The 17586-nt window shown below is 38.0% G+C and overlaps 1 protein-coding gene across 3 annotated transcripts in view; it reads right to left on the reverse strand.

Moving 5' to 3' along the window:
- LOC6585046 (serine-rich adhesin for platelets) overlaps window positions 1-17044 on the reverse strand; it is an 89274-nt gene extending 72230 nt beyond the window's left edge. For 2 of the 3 annotated variants that reach the window (XM_044008312.1, XM_032732570.2), the window contains exons 1-3: window positions 16910-17044; window positions 13778-13950; window positions 1047-1666 (exon numbers count right to left, since the gene is read on the reverse strand). In XM_044008312.1, the coding sequence (XP_043864247.1) occupies window positions 1047-1436 (390 nt within the window). In that variant the 5' untranslated portion in view covers window positions 1437-1666; window positions 13778-13950; window positions 16910-17044. Of the gene's footprint in view, window positions 1-1046; window positions 1667-13777; window positions 14213-16909 lie in introns of all 3 variants that reach the window. The other variant, XM_032732571.2, reaches the window with a different exon arrangement.
- Between the last annotated feature and the right edge of the window lie 542 nt (window positions 17045-17586).

Here is a 17586-nt window from a genome sequence, read left to right on the forward strand (position 1 = left end):
CTTTTTTTTATCAATATCTCTCTCTCTTTTTCTCTCTCTTCGCTTCTCATTCACTTTACTATTTCTTCACAAAACATAAAATGAACCTTTGCTTCGGTATGGTGTTGACAGCAGGCACAGAAATTAAGCAAAAGCGAAACCCCAAAGAAAGTTGCCCTCCATGAAATATAGCTTAAAGTCTATCAAAAATAAATTAATCACCAAGCACCGCAAATTAGGGGCTTCAAAAAAAATAAAATAAATAAAAAAATTAGAGCGAATAAATTAAAGAAAAAATGGAAGCCACTGCTAAAGTCAAGGCTTTTTTCTCGTTTCATTATTAGTCCGTCTGCTGCTTTCAATTGGCTAATCAGCTTATTGAACTTTGGGCCGAGCAAAGCGAGGAGCCGGCGAGGCAAAAAAAAAAAAAAAAGTTTCAATGAAGTGGAGTTGGCTTTCGGGATTTGGGTCTTTAAGCAGTTGCGGCTACAAATTCAATTTGTCGAGCCAAACGAATAAAAAGTGGGCTTAGCGGATGGAAAAGGTGGAAAGGGGTGCGGACCTCTCAGCGAATTGATTAATTACGAAATCAGCTTATTAAGGACCAAAGCAAAACTGGCTAAAAAAAGCTTAATTGGACCTGGACTTGTAAAAAATTTCTGTTAAGTGTTTTTTATAAGGAAATATGTATTTTTGATTTTTTAAAGAGCTTAATCAATCTGCGACTCTCAGCAATTTTTAATCAATCAATGGATTTGATCAATTTAACGGCCGTGCTAATTGAATACTATAATTATATGGTTAATGTATCAATACAAATTTATCAACATCAGTTTATTTGGCCTTTAAATATATTGCATCAATCAAAGTTAATCATAATCAATCAATCATAAGCAGCAGTTTCTTTTACATCAAAAATAAACTCTAAGCTGTAAACTAAAATTTAGCAATTTCTCACATCATCAATCATCATTAGTTGATGAGGTGCTCATTTTCTCACTTATGCTTAGCTTCTATCAAACTGAAATCGTCTTTCAATCATAGTCAATCAGCCCAATATCACCTACCTGAGTTGCTTGGGTGGATAGCAAATCGATAGGTTGCTCCGGTAACATTTGCCCAACTGTTGGCAACACTAATTGCTGTTGCTGTTGTTGCTGTTGCTGCTGCTGCTGCTGCTGTTGTTGCTGTTGCTGGAACTGCTGCTGAAAGTGTTGCTGCTGTTGGTATTCATATTGCTGCTGCATTTGATACTGCAATTGCTGATACTTTAGCTGTTGCTGGCCGCCAGGAATCGCCGGCTGCTGCTGCTGTTGCTGCTGTCCGTGCACCAACAGCAGCTCCAATTGACAGCAACAATAAAACGCAATTGCCAGCAATTGAAATGTGTTGGCAACATGGCATGTTCTGCTGGCTCTGCTGCGTGTTGCTGCTGTTGCCAGCGACAACAACGGCATGTTGCTGCCGTAAGTGTGTGTGCGTGAGCTCGTTGTAACTGCCAAAGTATGCAACAATTTGGCTCGCTGCAAGTTGCTGTTGCTGCTGCTGCTGTTGCTGCTGTTGTAGCTTGTGTCAGCTGCTGCTGTTGCTACTGTATTATTCTTGGCCGTTTCACTTCACTTGCTGCTGATGCTGCTGCTTCTGCTTCTGCTGCCGTGCTGCAACTTTATTCGCAAATAGTCAGACACTGCAAGTAAAAATAAAACAAGAACAACATCAGGAAAATGAAGAAGTAGAAGAGAAGTAGAAGGGAGGTAGCAAAACAGTAGCAAAAGTCACTTCACAGTAAAGTTGGAGCCAAAGTTGTTGTCATTGGCAAGTGGATTGTCACCAGATAAATAAATAAGAAATGAACAAAATAAGAATATGAAAATTAGAAGAAGCTGAAGAAGCTTGTGGCTTCAAGCTCTTTGAACATACACCAATAGAGCATGTTGATGTTGTGGTGAGTTTTGATTATGTCCATTAACATAATGTTAATTTAAACTTAGGATTCATTCATTATTATTCATTATTATCAACAGCTTGAATTAAGTCAAAGTCAGGGGCAGTAGAAATATAAAATCTCATATTTGATAGGTTGCCTTTTGAATGCTCAGCTGTTGAGCTTAATAACATACACTTTAGCGTTATGTTATCATGCTGTTATCTATTAAGAGTAGAGAAATACATTCATTTTTAAAGAGTTTTAAGCTTGAAGACGCTTCAAAATGACATTAAACATATTGAATTAGTACATCTACGTAATTCTATGTCAAACGCCGTTCGAGCAAATTGCTGTCCATGATATTAATTAATTATTGTCTTGTTTCTCGTAGTCAAATTTGAAGCGTACCCTTGAGCACGCCCCCAGGCACTTGAGAGGTTTCTCGTTCGGTTGTTAATCGTAATTATAATTGAAGCCTAAAGCGTGGACATAAGTCGCATAAATTGCTGTACAATTCGTTAATTTTACAATTATCGCACAAATGCAAACAATTAAAAATAAAAAAAGCGCGAGAGAAGGAAAAGCTAAAAGAGATGCGAAACTCGATGTAATGGAAAAGCCGAGTTGCGAAAATAATGAACAAAGATTTTCGCTGAACAAAAGAAAATGCAGAAAAAAAGAAGAGAAAAGAAAAGAAAAGAAAAGAAAAGAAAAGAAAAGAAAATATATATATCTACTAATTATATATATACATATATGTATGCGCGTATGTGTGCGTCTGTAATTTCAATATTTAATGCATAAGCGAATGCAGGCAAAAAGAAAAACCAGGAAAAACGAACGAAAGCGATTTTCACCTGGCAAAATTCAATTTCACTTTTCAATTAAACGAAAAAAAAAAAAACAGAAAACTGAAGCAAAAATCTACAAATTGACCAAAGATGATAAATCTCTCGTGAAGAGAGTCGTAATGACGTTAATGACGATCATTATGATTGACGTGATGTTTGTTTGTTTTTCGTTTGGCTGTTGCGCTTTACAACACTGGTCGAGCGGGGCAACAGGGGGGCGTGGGGAGGGGCGTGACAGAAGCAACGAAATGTAAATAATATGCAATAAAAATGTCTGCGAAAATTGCGCTTTGATGTTGCTGTTGCTGTTGCTGTTGCAACAGATGCCGTGGCGTCGCGTCGCGACGTTAAATCAGTGGAACGTGCAACACGCAGCATTGCTGGCCAAATTGCGGTGGGCGGCCGGGGGCGTGGCAAGTGCTGCATCTGCGGCCAGCAGCAATTATAAAAGCTGGCAACAAAATTAAAAAGAGGGGAAACCCCACAGCTCAAATGAGCACAACGAATATTGAATACCCTACACATAAAGAAGTTCGTATTAGAGATTATTTTGATGAACTGGGTTATAAAATAACATAAAAGCAATTGGTGTATTCGATATTTATATTATATGTATATGATATATATGTGTTCACCCGAGGGCGGTATGGAGAGTTTACGAGTTTACAAAATTGGAAACAATAAAAACTTTTTTTTTCTGATATTTGTCTAGTTTATTTATATGTCCTCAATAAAAGTAAAAAAAGTAACTTTTTACCAAAATGTTATTAAGGCATAGCAACAACAAAGCAAGATATTTTGAAATAAAAAAAAAAAAATAAAAAAATAAAATAAAAAAAAATTATATAATATGTCACATATTTCATGGCCGAATCAACATGCCCTTTACTGCAAAATCAACGCGCAGCAATTAAAGCACATTCAAAGCGCCAAAGCAAAAAGTATAATCAAAAATATTTTGCTTGTGATCATTTTTAATGCGGTTCGTCTCGCTTTACCTTTCGTACCCCACTTGGGCTCAGCCCCCTCTTCTACTATTACCACCTGCTCTAACCCTTCTCCGGTTCCTGCCATATCACCCAAACGTTCTTTACCGATGCATAACAGCAGTCGCCCCTTGCTACGTTTTTTTGAGGCACAATTAAGCAAGGCACAGCTTGATGGCATAGCTTCAAATGAATGACATGGGAATACCCTGTGAAAATATGTATATACATACATACATATCTATAATGTGTTTCTATATTTCCTTGAGGCTTTTCAGATTTTGAAAGAGTAAAGCGTATTCGCTCTTTAGAGTTCAGTGGGATGCTTTTCTAGAATGATTTTGATATCAAATTCATTTTGCTTATATCATTTACTGAGGTAGCAGCCAATTACAGGGTATACACATACCATGGGCGTGCAATTTAAAATGATATATCGAAACCCAATTAAAATGTGCTTCATGGCAGACATTGCAAATGATTTGTATACATATATGTATGTATGTGTATATGTGTATATATGTGTGCATTTATATTTGTAAACATATATGTATGGGCATATAGAAATCTCAGTGCCCGTTGGCAGCAGTTGGCAGCAAATATTTCGTAACTTTTGAATTGTGTTAAAAACATTTAAGTTTTTGTTGCTGTTCATGTTGATGTTGTTCTTCTTGTTGTTGCAATTGGAATTGCAGTTGCAATTCTTGTTGTTGTTGTTGTTCCTGTTGATAAGGATGTGCTGGTTGCAGCCGCTGCTGTTGCGCTTGTTTGATGTCAATGATAGCGCGAATGATACTGTGTGCTCACATACACACACACATATATATATACACACACACACACACATAAGTACACACATCGTTTGCATAAATGGGACACCAGTTTCCGGCATACGCTGCGTATACACACTATGCAATACAAATACCGTAAAAAAAAGGGAAACAAACATATGCATAATATGCATATAAGTAGGCCTGTGTATGTGTGTGAGTATCCCTCTCTCTCTCTGTGTGTGTGTGTGTGTGTGCCACCTTTAAAGCCGATGTGAAGTGCGGTCAAAAGGAGGCAAGCGGAAGGGTTGCGGGACAGAGCGGGACCAGAGGCTAACAGCAGCGACGGCGAGGTGTAAAATGTGAGATTCAGAGACGAGCTGCTGCACGGGACACGGAGGCGAACGGCGAATGGCAAACGGCATCTGGCATATGGCATATGGCATATGGCATGCGGCATGCGTCATGGAGCATAGAGCATGCAGCATCTGGCATGCAGATATGTAGGTTTATACATATGTGCATATATCCAAAATACAGGACAGGCATCTGAGCGCGCTGGCAATCAGAGCAAATCATTCCATTCATGTGGGACTCATAATGTAATCCACGCATAGTCGTAAATTGCTGCAACTCCAACTTAAAGCTGCCGACAGACCAAGCGAACCGCGGATATATTTCCCATTTAAAGTGCATATTATTAAGGTCACAAAGAGGGGAGGGGAGGAAGAGTGGGAGAGAGTAGGAGAGAGACAGAGACAGAGAGAGAGAGAGAGAGAGAAAGAGAGAGAGAGCGAGAGAGCGAGAGTGAGAGACAGAGCGAGATTGAGAGAGAGAGGGAGAGAGAGAGAAAGAGATCCATATAGAGCAAAACATAATTAAAATTTTGAATAAACTATTTTAATGCAGCTCGAAGGATTAGTTGGTATTTATTTAAAATTCTTATCTAATTGCTTATGTCTATAGCCATGGATCAACACTCCAGTAATTTGAACACTAATTTGGCACAACATTATTTAGACTCGATCAATTTGTTAATGAGGATGATAGCAGATTTCATGCTCCAGCTAGAATTGTGAACGAGCTTCTCTATCATCATCCACCCTCAATACACCGAACTACTCCTTAATTTCTGGTATACTTGAAGATTCTAAGAAAATCTTTCCATTTATATTTACCATATATTGGTAATTACCATTTATATCTACCATATATGTCTCCAATCATCTATCTATGGCAAACTTTTAACATAGCACTTTACCATTATGCAGATTACTAACTCGGAATAGCTTTACTTTATGTCCCTTAACACATCCTAACCCATCGAACTATCCACTCGAATGCCACATCTCACATCCTTTCGCCTGACTCATCAGTCAACATGATTGCCAGCTTGAGACTTTGTTTTACTTTTGAGCTCCTCCAGGGCTTATAATAATATACTCAAATTTCTGCTCGAGCTCTTGGTCTCCACTTATTTTATTATTGTACTTTGATTTGGTGCCCCATTCCGCAAAATCGCACTCCTGGCCGCATTTTATGGCCGAGCTCATAAAATTGATAAACAATAACGAGTTGTCAGAGTCCGAGGCGCATCCGGCTTACATTTGGCGGCTCCAGCCGAGCTGCTACTTGTAAGCGTATTACGTATACGTAATGTGTACACACATATATACACTATAATATACATACGTAGATATGTATATTTGAATGTGTGTGGCGGCAGCAGCACTTTATAATGCATTTTAACGGCCCATTGGACTCGGCTGGCCAAGCAACTCAGCATTTTATGGCCGGGCCCAAAACTTCAGCAACTTATATACAAACATACATATACATATATACATATATACATATATATTATATATATGTCTGTTCCGTCTGCAAGTTGCGGCCACAAAAATAAGCGAAAAATTGCAAGCGGAGTGTAAAATTTATGATAAAAACGTGCGACGCCGATAAGAAAGGCGTTTGCTGAGCGGGGGCGTGCGCGTGGGCGTGGCAGCAGCGCATAAAAACTTGAAAGGCGGAAACGACAGCAACAGCAGGAAGTGCATGCCAGCCACGGTCAGACGTCGGCGTGTGGGCGCCAGGGCGCATGGGCGCATGTGCGCACAGGCGCATGGGCGTGGCATCATCTTGTTGCTCGTTAGCCTAATAGCGAGCGCTCGGGGCATGCAGATTTACGGCGATGATACAGGCCCCCAAATTGCAATGCACGGCAAAACGTGTTGATAGGCAGCAGGAGAGATGGAAAGCGAAAGGCAAAGGAAGAGAAAGAAGACGAAACTATAGATGGTGATAAGTAATTGACCATAAGATACCCTGTAATCAAGTGTGAGCCACATAAGCACCCGATTAACCTTCCGTCTCTACTTTCGAGTTGCTTGGAACCTGTTGACAGGTCGAGGAGGAAAGTGCATGAATAGGATATTAACTGTGAGACATACTCTACTCTAATGAAGGATATATAAACTCCAGGCAAGTGCAAGTGGGAACGGAACAAATCATATGATTTGTCGAAGGTGTGCGTGGAGAGTGCTAGAAGGAAATTGACTATGAAATACCCTGTACTGAATTCGGCATTATAAAAGCAAAATCTCATAAATCACGCTTTATCTATCTCACTGACTTTATCCCTGTCTCTCTCGCTCTACCACTGTTTTACCCTTCTTCTTACTCACTGTCTCTCTCTCTCTCTCTCGCTATCTGTCGCTGTTTCACTTTCTCTGGCTATGTTCGTTTCTCAATCTTTATCTTTATCTTTCTCTCCCTCTCTCTCTCTCTCTATCTAACTATCTATCTGTCTTATTGTCTCGCGCGCCGGCTCTCTCTCTCTCTCTCTCTCACTCTCCCCCTCTCTCTTCGCCATTGTTGTAGTCTAGTAAGCTAAGATACAGGAAGGAATTCCCAATGTCTTAGCAATGCAACTCTGCCTGTCTCTGACTCATTCTCACTCTCTCCCTTTTCCTCTCCCTCTCTTTCACTATCTCTGTCTAGGAGAGCTTGTTGCTGAGCAAGAGCATAGGACACAATTGGCCTTAACCAACCAACTGCAACCTGGGGCAATGCAATCATGACCTTACTTTGAAGCCGTTTCATCCCGTTGCATCCCATTGCCCCGTAGCCTCAATCGGGACGCTTTTCTTTTGCTGTGCACCTGAGCCGAGCTGATTAAAAGCGTTGTGCCTTTGGCATGGCAGGGTCATTGTAGCAGTTGCATCTAATTTTGATTTGCATTCCGTGCCATATTGGATCATACGCCAATTGAACGTGGCTCAGCGTTTGGCCTAACTAACTGCCAGCCGAACTGAATGAATAGCCCCAAGGCTCGGCTAGGTTCATAAGGCCAATCAATGAGCATTTGTCAGCACTTAACCTTGCTGGCCTAATGACCAAGGGAATGAAGCCATCGGACTGCATTGGGAGTTGAGTAGCCCGGCCAGCCGGACAAGCCAAAAGTTAAACACAAATCGCATCTATTTCAATATTTGACAATCGAGGCCAAGGCGCTGAATGGCCAAGAGCTGCAAATTCCCAAAACTAATCAGCCAGCAGACACGTACTTATATATGTATGTATGTGGGCGTGTATGTATATATAAATATATATTAAATATGTGGCGAAGAATATCAAATGATATGGCAGACAAGCCAAGCTTGCTGTTTAGATTGAGAACAGTTACAGTTACAGTTAGTCTCGGTCTTTCGAGGGATACCTCCCTTCACTGCCGACTTCCTTAGGATCCCTGCTCGGTCGCCCTGCCATTAGACGCATTCAATGGCATCGTCACTGATGTAAACTTGTCTCATAAACGCAGCGCTGTGGCTCGTCGCGCTGCACAAAAAACCATTAATCAAATGCCTGCCCATGCCAAACCAGCAAGTCGTCCTCTCTCTCTCTCTCTCTCTCTAAACCTCTTGTGTCTGAATGTCTGTGTGTGTGTGTGTGTGTGTGTGTATGCGCAGGAAACGGAAGTGTTACACTAAGCCATTTTGACTCTGACGTTTGTCAAGTGTTTGTTCAGCTGTGCTTAGGCACTAGCAGACAATTGGTATACACTTCAAGCAGAGCTTAAAGCGAGTGAAAGATTGCAGGTGCTTGTGAATGTCTGGAAAGTCGGTTGAATATGTTTTTCAATTACAGCCTGAGTTGACTGAGTTGAATATCAACAAGATGTATAGACAAAGGAAAGTCTCTTGAAAGTGTTGTTGAACAGTTGCTTCTAGAGAAACCAGGAGGGATGAGGATTATGGAGGAGTGTCTAAGAAGGTCTCGAACTTCAGTTGGAGGACTATTTAAAAAATGTATTTAAATATATCATTCAGCTAGACAACTTGATGTTTATTTATAGAACTTGACTAGGCCCGCTTCTATTTAAGCGCACCTGGAATTTAGCCATAATACCCTACTTTAATGTATTTCATATGCAGTGTATTTCAGCTGAAGGATTGATTCTGTTTCTGGCGGCTGCTCAAAGTTTTGTTGGAGCATTTTTGCATCGCATTCACAATTCGGGCCAAATAGAAATATAACATACGCATATTTATAGATGTGTATTTATTTGCCAGCTGTTGGCCAGCATTAACTTTTGGCCCAGTCCCTTGTCAGGGCCAGAGCGGGTGGCGCCTGGGAATGAGAAGAAGAATGAGAATGAGAATGAGAACGAAAGGCAAAAGTTTTTGTCGAGCTTTGGCTCCGTGTCGGCATCACGTTGTGGCTCATGTTTGACACGCACACTAATAGATGCAAATACGTACGTTACCCGCACACACACACACACACACACAACTTTATTGAGAACATGTGTTTGCGCATTTAGGGGCCAGACTTTGTCCAAGTCAATTTGATGAAGTGAGAAAAAAAGACGAGGAGGGCAGGAGAAGAAGAGCTGTACGTATGTATAACGGTAGCTGGAGCAACAAAGTGGTGCTGGGGCAAAGTGTGGATACAGCTGCTCAGAGCAGCAAAGCTGTGGCAAATCAAAGGCCTGACAGGCGTGGCAATCTGTTTTGTTGCTGTCAAGGCTTAAAGCGCTTAGCCAGGTAGCCGTAAGTCCCTACCCAGCCCGCTGACCACTCCCCGCTGCCCGCTGCCCTTTGCCCTTTGCCCTCTGACCCGTTCGCTATCCTTTCCACTGATTGCCTGGCAACTAAAGTTGTCTAAGCTCGAGCTTTATATATGTGCCCCTGTGTGTGCCTGTGCCTGTGCCTCTACCTCTGCCTCAACTTTGTTATCAAAAGCTAAATCAAAAGCAACAACAACAACAACAAATAGAGTTACTTTTTATGTCGGTTATTCATCAACATTTTGCATGCAAGCCACTTGTCTCGCTCTGCGCTTAAACCACTTGCGAATTATAAACGAAAGCTTGTTGCTTTGCCTGTCTGTCTCTGTGTGTGGGTGTGCTTGCGTGTGTAGAGGCGGGTGGGCGTGTGGGTGTCGGTTAAACTGTCTTGAGTTAACAAAGTAGAGCGAAAGTGTTTGGAGAAACGCAAAAAGAGAAGAGTGAAGTCTGCGAGCCCATTGTAATTGAAAATGTACGCTCTGACCAGAGGGAATCTACTTTCACATCTATAATGTCATATAATAAACAAAGAGTAGTGCTCTACTCGAGGATAGCGAGGATTTTGAGAGCGTAAATTAAAGGATTCAATATATTGCTGCAGTTTGGAAGAGTCTTCATGAGAAGGTTATTGACTTAGTAGGCGAAGTGTTTGGCCCTTAGATATGTAGATATAGATTACTTGAAATAGCATATAGAGCTATAAATAAATGGACATGTAGGATAAGACAAATAGGGTCTAGGGCATAAATTCGCAATTGATTTTGTGGGGCGCTATCCTGACCAAAGTTTAACAACCTTTTTCAGTAAACTTCGTTTAAATTTAAATATAATTGCTGAAATACACTGCGCGTCATCAGGTTAGGGCCCCCCTCATATCGTTTATTATGCATACGAAGACTTTGCCGTTTTTTTGGGATTACAAAACATGAACGCAAAGTTATTTCAAGTCCAATTTTAATCAATTTAGTTACATCGGGACCTAAATTTGACAACAAACTATAAAGCTTTGGCTTTTGACAATTTCTATATTTAATTCCGACTGTCAACTGTCAATTCAACCCAGATCAAGAGTTATTCAGGCATTCAAATTAGATCAATGGCAAATTAGGGTTATAACCGCAATATAATCCAACTTTACGTATCAATAAAAAAGTAAAAAACAACAACAACAACAGAAAAGGAAAATGGCAAATTGAATTGAAAAGGCTTTGCAGCAGCGAGCGAACAATAACATTTTAGTTAGATTACACAGAAATTATTATTTGAATTTCGCTGCGAAATTCAACTGCAGTTGGCAGTTGCCAGTTGACTTCATATATATATGTGTGTATATGTATGTATGTGTATATGTATGTATGTGTATATGTACATACATGCATATATCTATTTTGATTTAATTATAAGCATAATGCACACACACTCACACACACACGTGGCAAACTCTTCACGCACAGCTGATTTATGTGTATATTTGATATATATTGCAATTATTAATACATATATTTATTTATAGGCTCAGCCATTTTTCAGCTTTTTTTTCAAGCTCTTTTTTTAGCGTGATAATTGACAGGCATTTTGAATGCTTCGCTGACTTTTGTGGCAAGCTCTGCCCGCCCTCCTCTGCTCGCCTCCAATTTGTAGTTGCATATTCGCTTCATATGCAGAAAATAATAAAAGACATACGTATATATATTTCTGTAGTAATATTAAATAGTAATCATTTACTCAAGCTACTAAATATTAGCTATGTTATGCACTGTATATACATACATACATATATCTATGTTAGTTGTGGAACTACTTGAAATGTTAGATTTTATGCCATATTGAACTCATTGAAAATGGGAAATATAATGCAAGTACAGTAGAATCCCGATAGTTCGAAATGGCAAGGGGAATTCAAATCATCAAGAATTATGGAGAACGAATTTTCTTCAAGTGGATAGATTTTTTTTTTTTTCGATTTATCAGAGTAAGAATTATCGAGACTCGACTGTATAATGGTTTTACATTAACTTCTTGAGTTTCGCAAGTTTAGTCATTAGCACTGTTTAAAATTTCTTTCCTAAGGATTTACAAATCATGATTATGATTATACATATATGATCATATATCATATATGATATGATTGATAGACTCTAAAATAGCTCTGCTTGAAATTCCATATCCAATAGCAATTAGGCTACTTGTTATCGCATTGCATTTTCCCCATTATTCACATTATTACCGATAAAATGAAAAAAGCAAAAAATATTAAATTTGATAAAGATATAAAACAAACACTCGACTCGAAATAATTGTTATTAATTTTCATATGATTGCTGTTTAAGTATATGAATACAAAAAAAACAAAAAACAAAAAACAAAAAAAAAACAAGAATATCAATTGCAGAATACAAATATGACAATGAATATGAAACAAATGTCAAATGGTTGACAGCAGTTCATATATATACGTTTATGTAGATATAAATGATATATTTATAGACATATATATATAGACATATGCATAGTAAAGTGTTCGGATATTAGTTCAGATGCATAGCAAGAATTTATGCTATTTATATGTCAGCATTTGCAATTCTAAATATTTCTATTTCAATCTAGTTCTCTCTCTCTCTATCTTTCTCTCGCTCTCACGCTCTTCACATATGTGTAATGGCAATTGAATCGAATAGGCTGAAATGATTTTTGGTTATTGGATAACGAGACAAAAACCATCATGAAATTAAATTGCAATCGCAACCAACAGTCATAGAAATTGTTAATGAAAATGCCAAGCCAAACAATTTGTTTAATTGAATAAACATTTGCTTACAAAGACACACTCACTCGATGGCCAATCAAACAACAAAGGCAGCAAAAAAATCTCAACAAGAGCTATCGAAATGCATTTACTATTATACTAAAATTACAACTTCTAAATGGCAAAAACTTTCGTTCACAAACGACGGCAAAAAATGTGATTGAGGATTTAATTAATTATGTAATGGGAACCGGAAGGGTTGTCATATCTAATTTCCAGCTATAAGTATATCTAATTAAAGAGCAACAATATATAGGAATGTTCTTAAGCAAACAAATGATTCTAGGCATAGTTTATCGAACTGCCGGTAGGAAGCCGAAAACTAGAAGAGCTTAGGATTAGCAATAGAAAATATTAAGAGCTCAAGTGGACTTATAACTGATGTTTGCTTTTAACCAAGAAAATCAATGACTTCTATGTAATCGATAAATATTATTATTATTATCGAATTATCGATATTATTATTATCGAAGGCAGGAATCTGTATGAAATTTAATATATAATATAGAGCTTACGAAACTATATTTAGAGAAAATGTGTCTAAGCACAGGGAAATTAAATTTGCTTTTTAATGAATACCTAAATCTAGCTTTATTTGGAGCAAAGCTTAACTGCGTCCATTAAAAATCGATATATATCGACATGAAACTTTCCGATTAGTGGTAAATCGGGTTAGGTATATGAAAAAAAAAATTTTTTTTAATTACACATTCTTTTCGATATAGTAATATATTATATTCAATAAAGAATTTAGCACATTTTCTTATAAGCGATCAAGCTATTTATCGAGTTGCAATCTCTGCCACTAGAGCTACATATATCATAATCAGATTCTATGCTCAAATAGTAAAACCTGGCTTACAGTTTGAAAAAATAGATTAGCATGTTTTAACTATGTATAAAATCGATAAATATCGATTAGTTTATTTGATGTTCTTATCTGTTTTCTAATCGAATATTATTTTAACCGAATGGCATGTCATTTACTCGATCACATCTGGTCCTCAGACACTCTTAAGCACTACAATTCATAATTTGGTTTCATGCCAGATATTATATGGATATTGTAATACAGTAGATTATCTAACTTTGCCTAATTATTCAATTTTGTTTCAAAGCTGTTAGAACTCTTTACCAAACACATTCCATACGTTTTCATATTGTGAACCGATCCGCGTGCACAAAAATCAAATTCAAATTATATGAATTATTTCACGTCTCGTTTGCAAATTGTTCGTGAAATTGTTCGCAGTGAAATTGTTTGGCTAAATTGATAGAAAGGAAAAGCTCATGTGCGTGAGTCTGCGTGTGCAAGTGTGTGTGTGTGTGTGTGTGTGCGTTTGTATGCGTACTTAAGTCGAGTGTGAAACAAACAAGAAATTTCACTTACCCATTCGCCACGACCAATTAACACACAAAAATTGCTGCGTTTTGCAGCGCACAAATTTGTTGCGGCGTCAAACGCGGCGTATGCGTGATGTCAATTGTTGTTCAATGTTGTTTGCCAGCTGCTGTTGCCGTTGTTGTTTCTTTGGCTGTTTGTTGCTGCTGGCGCTGTGGCTGCTGTTGATCAACAATGCGAATAAAATGCTGTTTATCTTGGTTTTGTTTTCGAGTTTCGTTTTCGAGTTTTGTTGACACAAATAAAGTCATTTCACATGCCATTCATACATACATACATATATGTTGGCTACCATCTCCCTCCCTCTATCTCTCTATGTCTCTTTCCCTCTATCTCTCTTCACACTCTTTGTACTTGTTCTTCTTCTTCTTCTTTTTTTTTGGTACTGCCAGACTTCGTTCACTTTGTTCAGTCTAAACTTCGCTGGGAATGGAAAATCAAATTAAAATTAGCGCCGAAATAAATAAATAACAATATTTTGCCCTCCATTCAAAATGGAGCCATGAAAGGTAAACAAAAAACAATTGAAAATTATGGGTAAGCTTATGCTAATAGCGCGACTAACTAGATACCCTGCAGCTGGCAGCCTGTACTCTGCAAAAACTGCACTAGATATAAAATATTTATCTCGTTTAATATTTTACATCTAATACAGTTATACTATAACTTACATTTATAATATATACAATTTATATACAAGCTCAGGGCATTTCAGTAGAATATACACCGAATACCCAACCTATACATTGTAGGGTATATCAATATTTCATTTGATATAGATTGCATAGAACAAATAAATTGCAGGGTATTTAAATATATTACTTTTTGTCACTTTCTCAAGCTATGTTCAAGCCTATAACATTTACAGGGTATCTTCTATAGCTAACATGTCTATCTATCGATATTCTCATATATAATGAAATATCTCACTCTGTCTGCATGCCTGCTACACTTGGTCAGGCCACCTTTGCATACATAGTATTAACTACAGGGTATTGCAGCGACAACAGCAAACGAATAATGGAGATTGAAAAAAGAAGATATAAGCATAATATAAAAAAGATGCCAATCGCAAATGTTGCGGCACATTTTCAGTTTTTTATCCCTCTGCTCACACCCGCACACACACACACACTCATTTAGAGAGCTCTTGCCTGCGGGACACGCAAAATTTTTTTGGAGACTCACTTTGTTGCTGCTGCCCTCGCTGCTGCTGCTGATGTTGTTGTTGTTGTTGTTGGCCTTAGTTGTGAAATGCTCACAGGATGCGCATTATGAAAATTTTAATCAAATGAAATGACAATAAGATTTTCAATGGAACGAAGTGCGCTAAACAGAAAACGAGCAAGGAAACAAACAACATGTAATGAAATTTTCAGAACAACGTAAAGCTAGGGTATGAGAATTGCAAAGAAGGGCGCTAATGCAATTTGAAGGAGAAAACGTGATTTTATATAATGTGCAATCTGTTTTTATACGCACAGCGGGAGTAAAATTCATTTTAAAGTGATTCCAGATAGAAAGCTCTCATAGAAATGGGCAACTAGGGTATGCAGCTCTATATATGTATATGTAGGTATGGATAGGTAATAGTTCATATCAGTTTATGTATTCTATGAAGCTTTATCAAAGCCCATTTTCAGGTCTCTTTGCTTACAAGGCATAAACGTAATTATGAAGCCTGTCACAGCAGAGCCTCGGGCAGTGAAAGCCACCGACAAGTATTGCAGTACAAAATCTTTTTTTTTTTTTTTTTTTTTTTTTTTTGTGATATGAAAAGGAAAAACTAGTTTTAATTGATGCATTTATAATTCGAAAACACTTCAAATTTTCTATATTGGTGGGGAAATCGACTTTGAATTGTTAAAAAAAAAAAAAAAGGAAAACTCCAATTGAATAAAATGGTATAAAAACTGAGCTGGATAGAGATATAGGGACAAAGATGAGAAACAAATAATAGAGGCAAAGGAGTGAGAGTTAGAGAGAGGGAGATAGTTGTAGCAGAAAAATATCGATACATACAATTTGAGAGATGATTTAAAAATCTAGTATTAATTGGTTTCTGACCAACTGATAAATTGTAGGATGAATTTGGATTTGGTCTAAACTACAAACTATTTACATATATTTACATACAATTTTTAGACCTACTTCAAATCTCCAATTTTTTCTGAGTGCTTATAAAGTAGACAGGAAAATAAAACTATCAAGATGTTAGATAAAATAGCCCCAACAGATAGTTGAAATAGAATATCATAAGTGCATTAACCTCGCCTGGATCTTAAGGACATATGAGGATCAGCAATATATATATATGTATATCTAACATACTCAAATAAAATATTTAAGCAATTTTGAGCGTTTGCAAAATAAAGCTCAAGCACTTAAATTTAAAAAAAAAAATAAAATAATTTAAAAAAAAAAACTTTTAAGGCGCAAATGCGAAAAATCCTTTGAGTGATAACCGAAAAACCAAAACAAAAGCAAATCAAAACAACAACAAAAACACTCTGCTTTTTTCACAGTTTTTGCTTTCCATTTCCATTTATATTAAAAAGTTTAAAGTTTTTCTTGTATTTATTTATTTTTTTTCTTGTATTTTTTGTATATTTTTTTTGCCCAAAATAAACCAAAACACAAAATCCTTTTTGTGAAACTTTTTCCATTCCGCTTTAATTACTTAATTTGTATTTAGTTTGCTCCGTATTTTTGTTAGTTTTAGAATTGTTTATCAGAGCTAAAACTGGACTTTCCCGCTAACTAAATCTACTCGCGCTGCCTAAGCTATTTGGCTAATTAACAAAGGCTTGAACAATATAGAAAACACTTTCACAACAACAACAACAACAACACAACAACAGAAATGCAGTTTTCTTCTTTAGTTATTAAAGTTGCTAACACACACACAGAAACATACGTGCAAGCACAACAAACAAACAAACAAACAAACATGCAGCACGTGGCATATGAAAAACGCGCGCGAAAAGCACTTGAAAATCACTTGAAAAAAAAAGTTTATATACAAATATACATATACATATATGTATGTGTATAAGTGTGTGTGTGTGTGTGTGTGCATATGTACATGTGTCTCTATGTCAGTTTGTATTAGAAACATACGCGACGCTTCACAGTGACTGCGACCGTTCACATGTAAACAGTGACTAACACTATGCTATGACTGTTCTACCACTGGTTCTACTGCTGCTGCCAGAGACAACGTGTTCACACGCTGAGCGCTCGCTTGCTACTGAAGTCGACGCCGCTGCCTGGACCTGATAATGCCGTCGATGCGACGCCAGCAGCGCGAAGCCGGCAGCAGTAGCAGCAGCAGCAGCCGAAGCCGATGGAAATCGTTGCGCCTCGTGCAGACACTGGTTTGACCACTTTTCTCCACTCCGTGTGGTGAAAACTGGCGCCCAAATTATGGACTTGCATTTGGCCACTGTTTAACAGTTGGACAACATACACATAAGCCCCTCATACCTCTCACCCCTCCACCTCCTTCTCCCCTCCAGTCCCACCACCTTTAAGCTGACAAATTCCCCTCGTCTAATGTCTGCTCAAGCTGGCAGCGCCTCAAACTAAAACAAACTCCCTCCTCCACCACCTCCCTGCAACACTTTAACGCTGACTGCAAATGTCGCTGGGCTGTGCTTAGATGCTTGCCTCTATCTGAATGCATGTGCATGAGCATGATGGGTGTCTTACTTTCAGCTGCCAGGTGTAAAAGTGCATCTATGACACAGATGAACCACAGTCAAATTTTGCTTCTATATTCTTTATCTAGATTTTAA

The sequence above is a fragment of the Drosophila mojavensis genome, unplaced genomic scaffold (assembly GCF_018153725.1).
Source record: "Drosophila mojavensis isolate 15081-1352.22 unplaced genomic scaffold, ASM1815372v1 contig_136, whole genome shotgun sequence".
In the NCBI taxonomy this organism is placed as follows: domain Eukaryota; kingdom Metazoa; phylum Arthropoda; class Insecta; order Diptera; family Drosophilidae; genus Drosophila; species Drosophila mojavensis.